Genomic DNA, 20,450 nt, shown 5'->3' with positions numbered 1-20,450 from the left:
CTCTGGGCCCCCCATAAAATGAAATAATTTCCCCCCCGGTATTTAGCCCCCCTGGGGGCTAATTACAAAAACAGCTCAGTTTTATTTTATTTATTTTACGTCAGAGTCCGCGCACCCTACACGCACCTGCCGGGTCTTTTTGAAAAAAAAACATTGTGGGTCCATAAGCAGGTCTAGAGGGTAACATTATTTCTATCCTGCCACCTTTCTACACTTTGCACACATATTCCACTGACTTCCTCAGCCTCGCTACTACCGAGGGACAAAAGGAATGCCAACAGTTCCCGGTTTCAAATGTTGACAGGCACTTGACAGCCAATTAGCATTCCGCGCATGATCAGAAGGGTGCGCTTATGGTACGATGACAATGCGCGCAGACTCCGCGGATCCACCGCGGATCCACCGCGGATCCACCGCGCCCATAGATATATAAATGAATTTAACTGTCATTTTCTCAGGAACTACTGAACAGATTGACACCATTTAAGCAAAAGGCACAAGTCTGAACTGAGGACTACCTTTCTTCAGTGGCAGCAAAAGACTGAAAGTTCGCGCTGCAACACAGTATTGTCATTAATACCTTACACCTGCCTCTGTGGGCATGGCACTCCTATGCCTTCTGGTGCTTGTAGGCTGCGTGCTTCAATTATCACAAGTGGGTGCTTCTTTACAGTCTTTAAAATAATGCTAATGACAAAATATATCCACAGTGGGTGAATGCAGCCTTTCCTGTTTTGCCGCTGCCTTGCTTTACAGAGGACGAAATGCACTCTTGCAGACGGCACCCTGACATGGGGTCTGCATCTTCCTCCCGATCAATCTCAGCGCTATGTACGGCCAAGACGGGCCCGCTTAACCGCAGTGGTTCTTCCTCAACGGCTGTGCTCGCCGTTTATAACTCCAATCCATGCAGGTAGCACACAACGAGGAAAAACACTGGAAGCTTAGTACGGTGCCTTTTATTATTCCGAACTCTTACCAGCAGCCGCACAACAGGAAACGGGCATTCTTTACAGTTCAAGCCTGACACGTTTCAGGTAAGTAAAACCTTTCTTCAGTGGCAGCAAAAGACTGAAAGTTTGTGCTGCAACACAGCATTGTCATTAATACTTTACACCTGCCTCTGTGGGCGTGGCACTCCTAAGCCTTCTGGTGCTTGTAGGCTGCGTGATTCAATTATCCTAAGTGGGTGCTTCTTTACAGTCTTTAAAATAATGCTAATGACAAAATATATCCATAGTGGGTGAATGCAGCCTTTCCTGTTTTGCCGCTGCCTTGCTTTACAGAGGACAAAATGCACTCTTGCAGACGGCACCCTGACATGGGGTCTGCATCTTCCTCCCGATCAATCTCAGCGCTGTGTACGGCCAAGACGGGCCCGCTTAACCGCAGTGGTTCTTCCTCAAAGGCGGTGTTCGCCGTTTATAACTCCAATCCATGCAGGTAGCACACAACGAGGAAAAACACTGGAAGCTTAGTACGGTGCCTTTTATTATTCCGAACTCTTGCCAGCAGCTGCACAGCAGGAAACGGGCATTCTTTACAGTTCAAGCCAGACGCGTTTCAGGTAAGTAAAACCTTTCTTCAGTGGCAGCAAAAGACTGAAAGTTCGCGCTGCAACACAGCATTGTCATTAATACCTTACACCTGCCTCTGTGGGCGTGGCACTCCTAAACCTTCTGGTGTTTGTAGGCTGCATGCTTCAATTATCCCAAGTGGGTGCTTCTTTACAGTCTTTAAAATAATGCTAATGACAAAATATATCCACAGTGGGTGAATGCAGCCTTTCCTGTTTTGCCGCTGCCTTGCTTTACAGAGGACGAAATGCACTCTTGCTGACGCCACCCTGACATGGGGTCTGCATCTTCCTCCCAATCATTCTCAGCGCTGTGTACGGCCAAGACGGGCCCGCTTAACCGCAGTGGTTCTTCCTCAACGGCTGTGCTCGCCGTCTATAACTCCAATCCATGCAGGTAGCACACAACGAGGAAAAACACTGGAAGCTTAGTACGGTGCCTTTTATTTTTCGGAACTCTTGCCAGCAGCCGCACAACAGGAAACGGGCATTCTTTACAGTTCAAGCCAGACACGTTTCAGGTAAGTAAAACCTTTCTTCAGTGGCAGCAAAAGACTGAAAGTTCGCGCTGCAACACAGCATTGTCATTAATATTAGTTATTTTGAAGACGCGCCACAATAGGCTCTAGGTGCAGATTAGAGAAAAGAGAGGGTTTTCTGCCTGAACACAGAAAATTGCTTATATTTTGGGTTTCCTGCACATTCATGGACTACAAAACGTGTTCCACAGAGGCGCAGCCTGTCCATGTCTACTAAGAGCCCGATTAAGAGTTTGGTGAGCCATAGGATGGCCAAACTCGTGGTGGAGATGCCGTGGCAGTCGGGGACCGCTGCACTAGCAGTCCGACTGCAGTATTATGACTATGATGGTCGGACTTCCAGGGCGGCAATCTGGGGAAGCAATATACTTGGCGGTGATGCTGTTGCACCGGCATGCATATTAGAAGTTTCCCCACCCCTAGCCTTCTCATGCCAGTGAGCCCACCATGAAAAGGCTGGTGGCAGGAAAACAAAGGTTCCTCTGTTGCCCCTGTGTACAGGGATGCATCTATGGGGGCACTTGTTGCCCCCCCTGTCTTCAGGCACTCCCTTTCCTGCACAGCAGTGGACTGAACAGTCCATGCCTTGCAGGAAAGGGCTCATGCCCTCCCTTTGCAGTGCCTTTTCAACTATCTCCCCGCATGGAATCACAATGCGGTCGTTATCACGCATGATTCCGCATACCATTACTCCGCAAGTCGGAACAATGACTTGCGGGGGGGGGGGGGGGGGAAGGTGATGTATTTAAAATCCAACACCTTCCCTAGTGTCCGCACTGACTGGAGTTGGAATAGTAAATTATACTATTCCAACATCCAGCGCCCACCCCCCTCCGCAAGTCGTTGTTCCGACTTGTGGAGTAATGGTATGCTGAATCACAACGCGGTCGTGGTAACGACCGCATTGTGATTCCCTGTGGGAAGAAAGACATTTGGCCTTTTCAATAGGCATCCCAATGGGACTGCTGCACCACTGCCCGCCAGATAAAGAAGAAAATCACAATCTGGTGGGTGAGCGATGGTCTTGCCAGGTAAGTTAAAGATGTCAATTAGGGGTATGGTGATGCCATCATTTTAAAATGGGAAGCACAGGCACTTTACCACTGGTGAACAGGGAATAAAGTACACAGAGTTATACTGCCAGCAAAAGAGTCAAGGCAAATCTCTGGGGGTACACCATGCAAACAATTGTAATTTCTACGAAAGGCAGAGACCTGTGATATGTTTGCAGCTTCCAGGTACAGTGTACGATTCTGTTTTATTGTTCATATGGTCAAGTAACGTTTGCTTAGCCAAAAAAACGCATTGCTGTTTGGCTGTCTGGTATTTTTTGAGTGACTTTTATTGAAATGAATTAAAGAAGCTAGGATTCAGTTTAGTGAATTGAGGCTTGCTTCTCCAACAAGTAGCTCATGAGCGACTGGTATCTCTCCAGCTACCTGCAATTAGCTTGCTTGCTTTCTCCAACAAGTAGCTCATGAGCTACTAGTATCTCTCAAGCTACCTGTAAGTAGCTCCACTGTGTGCATCCCAGTCCACTAAATTAGAAGCTTTTGCTTAGTTGACATAATATGTGTATATCATTTTGCATTCAACACACAAATGTTTTTCTACAACTAATCGTCTGATGATTCCGACACAATAGAGGTATACTACTCAAACTAAGAAATGTCTGTTGTAGGCACCTTAGATAAGATAGTTCCTCTAAAAGCAATCAGACATAAACTTAGAAAATCAGCTCCATGGTTTTCAGAGAAAACCTAAAGACCTAAAAGCTAAGTGCAGAAAACTTGAGGGACAATGGAGGAAATTTTACACATATAGTGATAGAGCCTTACTAAAACTGGCCCACACGGAATGTAAGATAGAAATGAAGAAGGCTAGAGCATCATACGTCTCAGCTACTATACTCGAAGTGTCCAATAAATCAAAGCACGTCTTTAAACTAATAAAAGAATTAACCACCCCTGAGTATATAAAACAAAATATTTTACCTTCACAAAAACTATGCAATAACCTCTCGGAATATTGCCATTACAAAATTAAACTTATGATATCCGACATACAAAATAAGGTCATACCTAATCAAAAGAAAGAACCTGATAACAGGACAAAATGCTAGATCCAAACCAAGAATGGTACAGTGTGACAATCCTGGAGAAGGGTGATTTGCTAGGAGAGGCAGAATTCAGAGATCTTGTCTCATCGATCTCATCAGGCTCCCCTATAGACCCCATTCGGAGAAGAATATGGAAAGACAGACTGAATTAATTCCTCCCCACCTTACAATTAATCTGTAATCAATCTCTTGAAACTGGGACAGTTACAATAGCCTGGAATAAGCACTTGGTAACCCCACTATTGAAAAACCCCTTGGCTGATATTCAAGAACCGAGTAACTATCGCCCAATCTCGAGGCTCCCTCTCCAAATCAAGATACTCAAAAAGCATCTGGTTGATTTCCTTGAGGATTACAACCTGTTTGAACCAGAACAGACGGGCTTTAGGCCAGCCCAAGGGACAGAAACTGCTTTGATCTTGGCCACCAATGAAGTAAGAATGAAAGCTGACAGTGGTCAAACAACAATATTGATCCTACTAGACCTATCCGCCGAGTTCAACAGGGTCAACCACCAAATCCTGAATGCACGCTTGAAGGAGATCAGATTGAGAGGCACACTGCTCAACTGGTTCGAGTCCTCCCTCTCGGATAGATTACAAGCAATAACCCGCCCCCCTTTCACATCAGAATACAATGAAATTGGGCATGGGGTGCCCCAGGTCTCTGCCCTAAGCCCCATTTTGTTCAATGTGTATCTAAGACTACTGCTACCCCTAATTAAATCCTTCGGGATATCGTTTGTAAATTACGCAGATGACACACTATTAATAATATCTTCGAACAAATCAGATCCTAATCAACTAAATAACCTCCATTTCTGTTTGAAAGAGATGACCAAATGGTTGGATGATAACATGCTAAAATTCAACTGAGATTAAACAAAATTTCTGTGCTGCTCACCAGCAAACCTCAACAACAACTTCCAGCCAACTTTTGGCCTTGGGCAAATAACTCAGATCTATAAACAACAAATTAGATTGCGAAATCTGGGAATGCAAATTGACAATAGATTTTCAAGGGAAACTCACGTTAATAACACAGTAGCAGTGTGCCATGGACTCCTTAGAAATTTGAAAAAATAGTTCCACTGCTCCCTTAGCCAAATAGGAACCTTGTAGTACAGGCCTAGGTATTAAGCAGACTGGACTATTGTAAATTTCATGAACTAGGCAGCACTGAGTATCTACTCAAACGGTTCCAGGGGATCCAGGTGCTGGCTGCCAAATTTGCACTAAACAAAGGAAGGAGGGACTCTCAACAGAAATATAACAGCAACTTCACTGACTGCCAATAAAAGAAAGGTGCATTTTTAAAGCTGTATGTAGGAAGCAAATGGCACAGGACCTAAAGCTCTTCAGCCAATAATTGAGCTCTATAACCCTGCACAAACCTTAAGATCATCTCATGCTGGCCTTATATCCATTCCCTCCTTCAAAAAAATATGTTTGGAGGTAGAACCTTGTAATGTAATGTAATGTAAAATAAACTTATATGGCGCAGCTGTCACCCCACGGGTATCCTGGTGCTGAGACTTAACCTGTTGTCAGTGTGCATGAAGATGACCTATCCAGAAGATATAGCATGACTCAAAGTTACTCCTCCCTAGGCAGGGACGGCCCGTGATGGGCATGCCACCGGGCTGTGACGTGGGGCGCGGGAGGGGCATGCTGGGTAGTTGTAAAATGTGGATAACTGAAGATTTCAGGGAAGTACCGGGAAAAAACTAATTTCGTTGCGCGCGCTGCATCGCCAAATGTGATGCAGCGCACGCAACAATTTATTTTTATTTTTATTTTTGGTACTTACCTGAAATCTTCAGTTTCCCACATTTTACAACCCCCCACCCTGCCCCTCCCTTGCCCCACGTCACCGCCCGGTGGCACGCCCGTCACGGGCCGTGCCTGTCCCTAGGGAAGAGTCAGGTCTTCAACCTCTTTCTAAATGAGAGCAGGTTTTGGATTTATCTAATGTCTATGGGGAGATCAGTCCAGAGCCGCGAGGCTGCTACACCAAAGGCTCTCCCACCAGTTCTAACCTTTTTAAAACTCGTAGTAGCCACCAAATTTGTGTTTGATGAGCGGAGATTTCTCCTGGGAGCATACCACTTAAATTTTTTCTGCAAGGATTTCGGGGCAAGACCATGTACTGCTCTAAACACGGTGCAGCGGGGTTTGAATTTTATTCTTTGGTCAATTGGCAACCAGTGGAGGTTCTTCAGAGTCAGCGATGTTGAGGACCTACGTTGTCAATTTAATGCTAATTTGACTTCTATAGTCTGAATTCTTTGCAGCTTTAATATTGCTGAGTTAGGTGCACCTAGGTACAAGGACTTACAATAAATCAATCTGCTCATTATTACACTCCTCACAACCTGTGACCTGGTAGTAGTGGGTAGCAGTGGAAGGATCGTTCGTAAGGCTCTGATCAGGGAGACACAGGTGCTCACTGTCTTATTAACTTGTGACTCAAACATGGAGGTTATCATCCAGCAGGTTAAAGGTGCTCAAATTTGGAATAATCTCCCTCTCTCCCTAAGAAGTAATACCATACTGTTGAGCTTGAGGAAGAACCTAAAAACCTGTCTCTTCCCCTGGAAATAGAAGGTTAACTGAAACTGACTTACCAACTCCTGTAATAGTGATCTCTCCTCTTTACTGATAAGTTACTAGCGCCAATATGCCCGTTGGGTGATAGCTGTGCTTTACAAATGAATAATAATAATAATAAATGTGTTGTGTTAGGTTGTGTAGCATTTTTGTGTTCTGCTCTGGTCTTACTGTACTAATATTATGGATGTGCTTTTTTCTGTTTTGTATGTCATGCTGCTTTGTGAAACACTTAGCTGTTGTAAAGGTTCCTGGCATTATTATTAGTGTATTTTTGGGTGGGGAACTTGTTATGACAATGTATTCTAGTCTGTCCTTATTGATATTCAAATGTGTGACTGTGTTATATTGTGTTGTGTCATTGTGTTGTTTTGGGCTGAATTGTTGTGTTATATCTCTGCGTTGTTTTGTGTTTCTGTTTTATGGTGGTACTGTTTTGTGTTACTGAGTTGCATTTTATTGTGGTGGTGATGTGTTTTTTTTATTATGCTGTGCATTTATATTACATTATGTAACTGTGCTCTTATGTTGTACAGTAGATCTTGAATTGTAGTCTGTTTTGACTGTGTAGTGCCCCATTATGTTTACGTGGTTATTTTGCTTGTTGTTTTTATTTTATATAGCGCAAACTCAACCCGAAGAAATCTTGTATCAGAGCGCTTTACATGAGCACCAGTTTTGTTACAGATGGACATATTCATTTTTGTTAGGCATAGGGAGATTGAGTGATTTGCCCAAATTCACAGGATGCTGAGCTTCATTGCAGAGACTCGAACCCGGCTTGGTAGCTTCAAGGTCGACCACTGTAGCCATAAGGCTACATCCTCATTTACAATTGCTACTATATTTACAGCCAAAAATATTCTCTTTAATTTCCAGTTACAAACAACCATTTATCACTAAGTTGGTAACATACTGCTGCTCGATCTCTTCAACAATTACAAACAGTGCCTTAAATGTACTTCCAGTGATTTGACATCAGGACGTGCGGTGTAGATGCTGTGACCATCTGGCTTTTCAGCAAAAAGTGTAGAGCGTGGCACTGCACACAACCTGCTGTGGGCATAAAATCCTTGCTGAACTTAACCCCTCCTGTGCAGTGACTTTGGCTGTGTGCAGGAGGTGGCCTGGTGTATGACCAGGCCTTTTCCAATCCATTGCAAGCAGACACAACACTGCGCATGACCTTCAGCTGGTGAGCGCAGCGTTGGTTGGGAACAGGGCCTAGTGGCAGGCCAGGCCCTGCTCATAGCCCATTTCAAACACACACTACCTACTGTTCATGGCCTTCTGGATTTGGGTGCAGGGCCTGACCTACGGCTATGCTTTGTGCCCCACTGGCCAAGGGTGTGTAGTCCTTGCTGTGCAAGGCACCCGTCCTATGCAGCAGGGTTTGTCGCAGAGTATGGCGACAACCTATCATTGGTAACCAACCCCTACTCCAGGCAGTATTGTCTTTTTAGATCAGAAATGTAAAAGAAATTTTATTTCGGAAGAAAACTCACAATTTTTATGAATTTCGCAAGCTCTAGTACAAAATTGTCAGTTTTTCCAGTACCTAAAATGGCTGCCAATGGGATTTAATTTTAATTTTAAATTCTAGTACTTTTAACGTTTTTTCCACTGACTGAAACTTGTGAATCAATGATACCTCGTAGGTTTCGACTCACCAGCCAATCACACTTATAAACAAGCATTTACAATGCAACGGTCTCGGCATTCTTAAAGTTAGAGCTATTGGCATTGCTCATGACATTATTTTTATTTATGTTTTTGTTTTTAAAACATAAATAAATGGCATTGTCATTTACAATGCCAATTGCTTCATCGCTCGCAAATGCGAGACCTATTGCATTTGCACCCACACAGAGCCACACTCACAAAGCCAGCCCCACACACACAGAGCCCCCCACACACACACAAAGCCACACACCCACACACAGAGCCACACACACACACACACAGAGCCACACGCACAGGAAGACTCGCGGCCAAATAAAATGTACCTCTCCTACGCTCAACACAGGCCTACTTCATTCCCTAAAAAAAATAAACGAAATAAATGCTAGTAAGTGAGATCTGTTTATGGTGTGCAGGTCGGATGGTGATGGACACTTTACCACCCCCTCTTTCCCTACCCTGCCCGGGCTCCAGCCTTGCCCCCTCCCCATACATGAATCCAAGCCCCCACACAGCACCTCTACTCCAGTGCGAGACGCCAGAGGGGGGGCAGGTGTGAGGGTGAGAGAAGCATGTAGAGGAGGTGACTTTAAAGACACGCTGCAGAAATAATCTGTGTTTACAAGTAAAAGCTGCAGCGAGGCTCCGCCAGCACCCTCACCCCCCCAGCCCCCGTAGCACCCCCAGCACCCTCACCCCCTCATGAGATGTAATGAAACAAGAAGAGAGAAGTGCAAAAAGACTGACGTACTAGAAGGAAAACACAACCACACAAACACGCAGGCAAGAAAACAAAGTAAGTTCACGTATTCTGCAAAATAAGTACCATAGCAGCATGTCCTCATGTCCAGGGCTCAGTCTGGGGTCCTGGTGGCAGGGTACAGCCCGGGTGGGCTCTGTTTGGGGGGGCGGTGTTCTCGGCGCTGCCGCTGATCTCCAGGCTGGAGTTGTGCAGAGCAGGCCTGAAAGTGCAGGGGGGGGAGGGCGAGCTTTAAAGACACAGAGTGCACCGTGCTCCCTCCTCACACCGGCGCAACACTTTGCAGGAACGTGCCACGCACAGCACAGTCAGAGACACCTTTTACAAAGTGCCGGAGAAAACACGCCGCGAAGAGGGAGCGCCAGAAACCGCTAAAACACTTTACCCACTCCAAACACACCTCATGCACAGAAAGAAACGTTACTGTGTACTGCAAAAACATACTTCTTACATTGCAAAATCGCCCTCCATGCAAGTCAAACATGTGGGTACACTGTAAATAAAACATCTGTACTTTTTTCGAAAAATCTTTAAGCATTGTAAAACACCTTCAGGCATAGCAAAAACAGTTTCAGGTTTGTAGCATGAATGAATGAATGTTTATTTCTATCGCGCTATGGAACTTAACCCCCAAAAGGGCATCAAGGCGCTGTCAGATGGAGAAGACAATAACATAACTGAGGCAGAACAACAGAAACAGAATAGAGACGCTGATAGTGTCAAAATTAATAAGCTGATGAGAACAGCCATGTTTTTATAAGTTTGCGGAAGATAATCAAAGAAGGTTGACTAGCAATTTGCGGCGGAAGCGAATTCCATAATTTAGGAGCCAACAAGGAAAATGCTCTACCACCCCATCTCGCCTTGCTAACCCTAGGAACTGTGAGCAGATTTTTTAAAGCAGATCTCAGGCATCTGCAGGGGGTATAAGGTGTCAATAGGGATTTAACCCCTTCGGGGCCTGATCCAAAAAACACACTATGGGCAAAACAGAGAATCTTGAAAGATATTCTCGCCTGAATTGGCAGCCAGTGCAGCTCTCTTCTAGCCGCCGTCGCAGACGATCGCCTAGGCAGATTAAGAACTAGCCTGGCAGCCGCATTCTGAGTTACCTGTAGTTTTTGGATCGCTTTCTTATTTATACCACCGTAGAGAGCGTTGCAATAGTCGATCCTGGACAAAACCAGGGCGACCGTAGATTGCTTGCGCGCCTCAGGGGATAAGAAAGGGGCTATCTTCTTTAGGGTCCGAATGATGGAGCAGCAGGTGCCGACCGTTTTATTGACCTGTAGATCAAATGACAGGGGTAGGGTCTATAATTACATATAAGTTCTTAGCGAGTTTGGCGGGGCAAGGGCATGCGCCCAGGGAGGTAGGCCACCATTCCTCACTCCACAGATCTTGATTCCCACCAAATACCAGAACCTCGGTCTTCTCACCGTTGAGCTTGAGAAAGTTCCGTATCATCCATGATGATACTGATTCCATACAGGTCTTGAATTTTGCCGCACAGTCATGCTCCGATTGAGTTGTTGAGACAAAGATCTGCGTATCATCGGCGTAGGATAGCACTTGATATCCAAATGCTCTTATTATTTTAGCAAGGGGGGTCACATATATGTTGAACAGAACCGGGCTTAACGCTGAGCCCTGTGGGACTCCACATTGCACCGCCTGAGTGGGGGACATAAAGTCACCAAGTTTCACTTTTTGCTGTCTCTGGTGCAAAAAGGAGGACAGAAGGCTCAGGGCGCTCCCTTCGACCCCTATCCCCTCAGTCTGTCCACAAGAATAGAGGGGGATAGGGTATCAAAGGCTGCTGTTAGATCCATCAAGACCAACAAAGTGGTCTGGCCATTGTCCACCTGAGATCTAATATTGTTTACCACAACTGTAAGGGCAGTCTCCGTGCTAAGGGCCGCGCGAAATCCATGTTGAGAGGAGTCCAAACGATTCTCCCTTTCCAAGAATGCTGTCAGGTGCCGATTTAAATGGGCTTCAAGAATTTTTGCCGGCGCTGGTAATAACGAAATCGGCCGGAAGTTTTTCAGCACTTCAGGGTTAAGCGAGGCCTTCTTCAAAAGGGGTTTCACCACAGCAAGTTTCCACACTTTCCATCACTCTGTGATAGCGCTGTTTAAAATTTCAAGTAGAGGCGGTAAAAGAATACTTCTACAGGCCTTTAACATTTTCAGAGGAGAAGGGTCCAAAGGAGAGCAGGATTTAGTAGCATCTAAGATGCGATTTAACTCCTCCCAGGACAGCTCAGGAAATTTCAAAAAGAGGGAAGTAGAGCTGGCTCCCCGTCTATATTCGTGCCGGCCAACTGCACTGTGGGGGCAAGGGAGTCAGCTTCCCTATTCAGTATTTGGTTAGAAATTTCCAGTGAAGAGTGAATGTCCGCTATTTTAGTTAAGAAAAAGTCAGCAATGTTATTACATAACATCTGCGAATCAATCACCGAGTTAGCTGGCTTAGGGACAGAGAGGGAGTTTATAACTTTAAAGAGTTCCCTAGATGAACTCATCCCGGCGGTGATCTTATTAAAATGGTTCCTTTTTTCCTCCATTATGGCTTTTTTGTATTCCTTAAGCGCTAATTTATGTTGTATTTTCTTCGAGGCATTAGGCATTGCAAGCCAGGCCCTCCCCTTTCGTCTACAGATCTGCCGCAACCCTCTAAGTCGCTCGGAATACCAGGGGGCCGATGGGCTTTTCCTAGCAACATAGGGCCCGATGTAGGTGGCCATTTACCGACCAGTAACGGCCGATTTCGGCCGTTACCGACCGGTAAATGGGTATTTGTGATGTAGGGGCCCTATTTTACTGAGTCTGTAAAATTACCGAATCGGTAAATTTACCGAATCGGTAAAATACCGAATCGGTATTTTTACCGAATCGGTAACTTCCCGATGTAGGTGGGACTCTTCTGAGTCCCAAAGGCCTTACAGATTCGGTATTTTACCACTCAATCCAATTGGGTGGTAAAATACCGAATCCAGGTGGGCGTGCACATGTGTGCATGCACACCTATGCCATGTGACAGACAGACATGCCCTTAGGGCATGTCTGTGTGCCACATGGCACACATGCCTGTATTTGGGGTGCTAGAGGGTGTCAAAGTGACCCATCCTGCACCCTTGCTGAAATCAGTATTTACCGAATCGGTAAATACCGATTCGGTATTGCCCGTTGATTCCTATGGGCTTCAAGGCCCATAAGAATCAATGGGCAATACCGAATCGGTATTTCGGTAAATACCGATTTTTACAGATTCGGTAATTCAATTACCGAATCTTCCTAAATCTCCCTCATTCATATTTACCGATTCATAAATACCGAATCGGTAAAATTCTGTATTTATGAATCGGTAAATACGATTCTCCTACATCTGGCCCCTAGTGCCTTTTCGGGGACGCTAAGATGTTCATAGCTCTCCCCAGCATATTAGAACAGTTCTGTGCAGCTGCATCTGGGTCTAATCTTGCCCAAGTACTGGCCGGTGGAAACAGAGGAGCCAACGTATCATTGTTGACATCTTTGACGTTTCTTCTAGTCTCCCAAGAATGTCATACCGGTACAGATGCCCCAGGTGTATTTAAGATAAAGGGAACCGCCAAGTGGTCGTACCATGTAAGAGGAATGGGGGTGTCTATGGTGAGCCTATCATCATTCGTGAAGATACCGTCTAACGTGTGACCCGCCCGATGAGTCGGACTAGTGACCAATTGGTTGAACCCATATGTCTTCAGACCTTCCAAAAGAGAGATAGTGTCAATGTCCTCAGTCTTTTCAAGGTGAACATTAAAGTCACCTAGAAGAGTGAAATACGCTCTATTCATAAAGGGCTCTAATAGTGAAAACATATCATTGGTGAATGCGGAACGGGGACCGAGCGGCCTGTAGCACAAAATGCCAGAAAAGGATGTAGCGGAATTCAGCTGTATGGAAAAGTACAAAGCCTCCAACTTATCTGAGGGGGATGATAGCGGGTCGATGCGGCAGATGAAGTCCTCTTTGCAGAGAATCCCGAGACCACCCCCTCTCCGCCGCTCGCGGTCCAATCTGGACCCGCAGCTTCAGAGCCCCAAGTCTCCGTAATAAAGACCCGAGGGGGGTCTCTGGAGATGACGAACTCCCTAAAAGCTACGCTGTTTTTCACAAGCGATCTTGAGTTAATAAGATAGCCCGTTTTCATGGGGGTAGATGTTTCCCCCATTTCAGTATGTGTGCCAGATTTTTTTCTTGTATACGTTCGATTAGTGTCTATCTCCAAAGGAACAATACAGTCACAAACTACACTCTCCGGACCTCTAGTATGAAAACAGGGGCGCAGGAGAGGTTTGAGTGATAACAATGTAGCTCGAGAATACAACTCACAATTTGCAGCCAGAGAGAACCGAGGAGCAGCAACTCTGGCTTCTGGCGCCTCCTTAGCGCTAACGGGCGCAGACGGGCTGAACTCAGGCGTAACTCCGGTGGAAATCCGGCGAGCCCGCTGCGCGAGCCCGCTGCGCGTTAGCATGACCATTTTATATAGAGGTCTAGCGTCCTTATGACGACTAGACCGTCAACCAAGATGGCGCCGCCAGGCGTCCTTCTCTCCCCCAAGATGTCCGCCGGAGTGGAGATGCTCGAGAAGGGACCCGCAGAAAAAGCGGTGGTTTTCCAATTATAGTGCAGGCAAGTGGGCCAAGTATTAAAAGCAAGGGAGAGGGCAAAATAAAAACTAAAGTAAATGTCAAAACAGGATTTTTCAAAAATATCGCTACAAGCCTCGCAAAAAAACGCAATTAGACCCAGCACGCTCTGATTACATGCTCGTGCCACCAGTTAGTTCTGAAGACTGACCTCCTAGTTTACTCGCCTTAAATAGAGGTCTAGCGTCCTTATGACGACTAGACCATCAACCAAGATGGCGCCGCCAGGCGTCCTTCTCTCCCCCAAGATGTCCACCGGAGTGGAGATGCTCGAGAAGGGACCCGCAGAAAAAGCGGTGGTTTTCCAATTATAGTGCAGGCAAGTGGGCCAAGTATTAAAAGCAAGGGAGAAGGCAAAATAAAAACTAAAGTAAATGTCAAAACAGGATTTTTTAAAAATATCGCTACAAGCCTCGCAAAATAACGCAATTAGGCGCAGCACTCTCTGATTACATGCTCGTGCCACCAGTCAGTTCTGAAGCAAAAGTGTTAATATGCTACAAAAGAGATGACTACATACATTTTTTTAACTCACGCCTTATAATGAAAAACATGTTCATACATTACATTGCATGGGGGGCGTGGCTTGCGCCCAGCGACTATGGCGGCTTCTCCGTGACCGTGATTCGTCAGGGATGTCAAGTCTGCTGGGTACAACGCTTTCTGCACAGAAATAGTGCACAATTACCCTGCACCGGTACAAAACTGCACAGAACTAGTGCAAAAGTACGGAGAACTAGTGCTAAATTACCCAGCACAGTCCAAAAGTGCTCAAATCCCGTGGAGAATCGCCCTGCACCTGTGCAATGCACAGACCAGGCTTAAAATGTGCACCTCCCGAAGACGAAAACGGGATCACTGCTTTTGAATGTTCGACTTGCTCAACAAAGTGAGTGCGCCTCGCTTGCAGCCACCCTTCAGAAATGAAAGTCCGTCCTACACACAACACCCTCGGCCCATACATTTTTCTTTCCATTAGGTCAAACGAGCGGCTTCTCGCCTGGGCCTCAATAGAATGTTGCACATGCATCAGAGGTTATGGCTGGCACAGAAACAGGCTGTTACTTCAGGCCTCCGAGGGAGTGGGAGCCCGGGAATTTCACCGGCGGGGCGAGAGAGGGCCGGCCCGGGGAGAGAGAGGGCGTTCACTTTTTACACAAAATCACCGCGACATTATATAGCTTTTTATACACGTGAAGTAAAACAAGCATTACCCCTTCCTCCAGTGCTTCCACCGCCTCCGTTGCAGCTCGTCGTCGTGCCTCCGTGGGTGCCGACGCTCGGCCCCAAATCCCTGCTGCCCTGCTCCTCTTCACACCGGGTCTCCGAGGAGTGGATCTCTGCCGCTCCTTCCTCCTCTCCACCGGCCTCCTCCTCCCCCGGGGGAGCCTCACCGCACACGCACGAGAAAAAACGAAACCGAAACTTACAAGGCACGTGTCGTAAGCTGTCTAAGGTAGAAGCTCACGCATGCGACCAAATCCCAAAGCGCACGTCGTAATCTGACTCTGCCATGCTGTCTCAATGCTGGGCGTGGTGCGCGTGGCCATCTCTTGTCTCCACTCGTTGTCGGCTGAGCCGACGACTATAGTTCTGTGGCGAGAACGCGCTTCGCACGCTTGTAGCCGAGACCTAAAAACAGTCAAGTGTGATTAACAGGAGTTGCGAGTCATGATTTAAGATGAAAGAGATACACAAAAATGTAACCCTATTGAAGCCTGTTCAGAATCTTATTTAAATACTTATATCTCGAAAAACTACTAAACGGATTTACACATAACCAATCAAAGCACACTTTGAGTAGAGGTCTTTGTTCATGACATGTTTTGGAAACACTTCTTTTTTTCACCCCAACCTTAACTTTTTCCTGTGGACAGGACTTCTCAAGACTGGGCATGCAGAACCTTAGCTGACTAAGGTAGTAGATTGCTGTTCAGTGGATCAAAAGTTATTGGCAAATCAAAAATTACTTTTCAATGGAAATCCATCTGAACCCTGTGCTACTGTATAACACACACACCCACACACACATATACATATATTTATGTACATACATGTAGTTATGTATGTATATATATATATATATAAATATATATATATATATACAAACTATAAAAAGGGCAATGAATATGTGTATTTTACCTGCATTTCTTGACAAAACGATGATGTTGGTCCAAAAAGAATTTGACATTGTTCATCTGCAGTGTAAGCAATTTCTGGCAATTTGGATGGAATAATCACAGAGCTGAGACTTTGGGGATTTGTCTGGAGCAAACAGTTACTGGCCTTCGACCTAGCGACATAATACAATATAAAACAGAAACAATGCTTATTATATTATACCACAGAGGTAAACATGTACTGTGCATCTGTCAAAAAGTACAGGTTACAGATGAAGTTCCATTTTGGGAATCTTGTGACTTTTGAGTTGAGGATGGTTTAGCCAATCATCAACCAAAGTGAATATTTGTACATTTCTTGTAATTGGTGAATAAACTTAACACAGTAGTCCACTCATTATAGCACGCGTGGTAATCCCAACTAGGTGGCAACTATCTCTTTGCACCTTTTACTCACACAAACTTTATCTGCGAAAACCTGGTGAAAAGTAATTGTGGACGATTTCAAGTGTGTGCTTATTTGAAGCAGCACAGATTACAAAAGAAACATTTGTACATTTGCAAATAAGCTTGACTATTCTTCAAGGATTTGCATAATTTGCCTATGAAAATAGGCAAAAATGTCTTGAAATGCTACAAATTATTAAATGAAAGTGTAGACACATTTTACACATTCATTGTTTGCACAATATACCAATCTGAATTTTAAATATTCCCTCCCTATGCTAATGCTAATTCATCCAAATGTATGTTGAAGTCACTATTTATTCATTTCCAGATGCCTGAAAGTCAGGGTAAATATTACTAAAATTGAAAAGTATGAATGTTGGGAAATATCTATCTAATTGAAAAGTGTGAAAGATACGCGCTAGACTAGGTCACTTGTTGCAATACAATGTGCCTAATATAACAACAAATCATAAGAGATTGGTAAAGAAGACAGCACCTGATTTAGGACTTGATGGAGGCTACTCTGTTCATCAAATTTCGAGATGATCTCTGGGCCAGTTGTCATTCTGTAGATTGATAGGATCCATGTCACAGTGGTTTCCTTCAATAGACAAAATGTTTGGTGGATAGCTGCTGTCGGTTTTGACTCCAGTCACCACATTTTTTAAAGGTTTTTCATTTTTCTGAAACAAAATCCAAAAACTAGAGTTTGTCTCAGAAAAACAAAAAACAATAACCCCCACATCCTATGAAATTCTCCCAGGGTGCGTGCAGGGGTCATCACTTCTTTTGCCTGTCCCTCACTTCTATGCCTTTCCTAGCATAAAGAACAGGAAAAACGCATTTTCATTATATTGCTCTTCCTCTGATGTCTCCTACTATATCAGGTCCTCAGATGCAGCCAATTGGGAATCCGCCGATGGAAATCTTACAGTCCATCAATCTCCAAATGAAGCAGGCAGAGCAGGGGTTTGGCGAATAGGATGGTCTATTTTTTCTGCATACTGAAAAAAGGCTGAAGCGTGTAGATAAATTGGAGGAACACCCCTGTACACACTAATAGGGCAGGAAAACCTGAGGGATGTTGAATGAAAGCTATTGTTTAATGTCTTGGTAACACTAATGAGCACATGTACGTCATCACCTCTGTTATATTTAATGCTTGCTCCTCTTACAAACTGCATAATTCAGACTTAGTGGACATCACAGGTACTAAAGTGCATGAGACACTTTTACCTATCCTCATCACTATCTGAGCCAGAGAGATGGGCTCCTAAAATGCTGGCATACAATTGACCAGTGGCTAACTTACTTGTAGTAAATTACATGTATGTATTTTAAATTTTCCATTCTGAGAAAAACTGCACTGGGCACGGGCAGCACAGTGTCCCAGTTTTGCATTTACAATTGACTGCTATGAATCCAAAGCAAAGTGGCATATATGAACAAAAAAAACAAGTTGTCACTCAGATATTTATGTCCATCCCAATGCAAGCAATACCAGTGGTGATTTAGTGGGGGCCATGCCCTGAAAGGGTGTATGGCACTGGGAGCTATATTACCTTTAAAAATGAAGCACTGATATGGGAAACTGCCCAGCTCAGTTGGGGATCAACAGGACAGGTGGTTTCAGCGGTACTGGTATAAGGAAAGGGCACATAAAAGGAGAGATTCTGTGAAAGTATAAGAACGTAGCAAGGGGAGCAGGTTAACTGTATATGGGAGAGCATAACAAGCAATGTGGAGTACCTGAAAATGTGCAAGGCTAAGAATTATGAAATCAGCATTAGTGGGCTCGAGATAAGGGTTTATTTTAAAGGATTGCCTCGTAGTTGCAGAAGATTAAGGGAGTTCAGCAAGAGCTGCATAAGATGTGGGTAGGACTGAAAGTTCTCACTGTTGGCCCTTGTCACGCTGAAGTGCCTGGGCTGAGTAACAACATTTGCTGCAGGTACAGCAGTACCAAAGGCACTGCAGATTTCCCAAAGCCCCAAGCACCAGCTGAGGATAGGGCAACCGCCACTGCCCAGGAATTCATATGGCATGTTCTATTAGTTGGCTCCTTTGGCGCAACCTTTGAGCCCCATGATGGGAGCCACACTGGCATTGTCAAACTTTCTGTCTACAAATTATGATGCTTTTAGAAAAACTAGAAATTCCTGAACAAAACAAAGATTAAAGTGATGTTATAGTTAGGTATGGATACCTTTATTTTACATTTTCAAAAACCTTAGAACTTCACTGAATAAAACACAGGTTAAAGTGACTTTATAGTTAGGTGAAAATGTCAGTTTTAAAATAACATTTTAAAATACAAATAGCACTCATTATTACCAGGTATAGTGAACTGAAGCAATTATAACTTCCTCCCTTGTCATGCACTGCTTATGACCTCACATATTACATCACACATGACATTTTCTAGGACATGATTGATAATGTTACTGATGACATCTGAAATTACATCATTGTTGACAAAACTGTGCACACAGTGGTACAAGCTATAGTTATTTCATTGTGCTCCAACTGGTAAATTTCAATGTGTGTTTAGTTTAAAATGGTATGCTAAATCTGACATTCACACACCTAACTATAATATCACTTTAAACTATGTTTTTTCTATATACTCTAACTAAGTAACTAAGCGGTGGCTACCGCCACTTGGTATTCTATCTATCTATCTATCTATCTATCTATCTATCTATCTATCTATCTATCTATCTATCTATCTATCTATCTATCTATCTATCTATCTATCTATCTATCTATCTATCTATCTATCTATCTATCTATCTATCTATCTATCTATCTATCTATCTATCTATCTATCTATCTATCTATCTATCTATCTATCTATCTATCTATCTATCTATCTATCTATCTATCTATCTATCTATCTATCTATCTATCTATCCATCCATCCATCCATCCATCCATCCATCCATCCATCTATCTATCTATCTATCTATCTATCTATCTATCTATCTATCTATCTATCGGTCTATCTATCTATCTATCTATCTATATCTCTTCGATTGAACATCATTGATAACATCACTACAACCATTGAAATGACATCAGTGATGGCGGAGTGTGAGTTATAGTTCCTTGAGATAACTATATCTGATGAGTTTCATTAGTTTTGTTCAGTTAAAATGTCTAACTATAACATCCTGTATATAACACTGGGTAATTATAATAAGACTTGCGTTTCAATAAGAAAAAAGATTTTTTTGTTTGCTTATAACTTGGTGATGTTTGACGAATCTTCATGAAACTTCTCTGCTACTTCCTGGCAACTTTAGGGTCGATCTGTCAAGCAGGGGGCTGAGAAGGGTGGGGGAAAAACATATTTTACCCATTCATTTTCCATGAGATATTAAGACACAGCTACAACCCAATTGGCTGAACAGATTTACAGCAAATTTGGAAGAAAGATTGATCTTGGGACAGAAAGCATACCTTTTGAGTGTAAATCCGTTTAGTAGTTTTTTAGCAATTAAGGCTCAAAAAGTATGCATATTTCATTCTGGAGAGGATCCGTGAGACTTACAGATCTCATGAGGAGATTTGATCTGCTGCCACCACATCAGCAACAATGTGGTGGCAACCATCTTAGGACTCTGTACTTGGTACTGAGTATTAGAAAAACATGATAAATACATACAGGGGCAGGGTAGGGATACCCTGCCCTCCTAGGCCTGATGGAGGGGTCCCATGAGGACTCCCCAATGGGTCAAAACATTATATTTTTATTTTGCCTCAAATTTGCAATGGATCTGCAAATCTAAGCTTGAAAAACAAAAAACTCTGGGGACAATTCATATTGTAAACTTTGAGGAGGGGGGTGCATGGCCACACTCTTGAGATTCTAGGAGGCCCCAGGGACCCAATCTCC

At 44.1% G+C, this 20,450-nt stretch overlaps 1 protein-coding gene across 1 annotated transcript in view; it reads right to left on the bottom strand.

Moving 5' to 3' along the window:
- ADAMTS19 (ADAM metallopeptidase with thrombospondin type 1 motif 19) overlaps positions 1–20,450 on the bottom strand; it is a 1,315,906-nt gene that overhangs the window by 580,069 nt on the left and 715,387 nt on the right. The window contains exon 10 of the mRNA XM_078675613.1: positions 16,125–16,275. Coding sequence (XP_078531739.1) covers positions 16,125–16,275 — 151 coding nt within the window. The remainder of the gene's footprint in view (positions 1–16,124; positions 16,276–20,450) is intronic.

Source organism: Lissotriton helveticus, chromosome 2_1, assembly GCF_964261635.1.
Source record: "Lissotriton helveticus chromosome 2_1, aLisHel1.1, whole genome shotgun sequence".
In the NCBI taxonomy this organism is placed as follows: Eukaryota; Metazoa; Chordata; class Amphibia; order Caudata; family Salamandridae; genus Lissotriton; species Lissotriton helveticus.
This window is presented reverse-complemented; position numbering and strand designations above follow the sequence as displayed.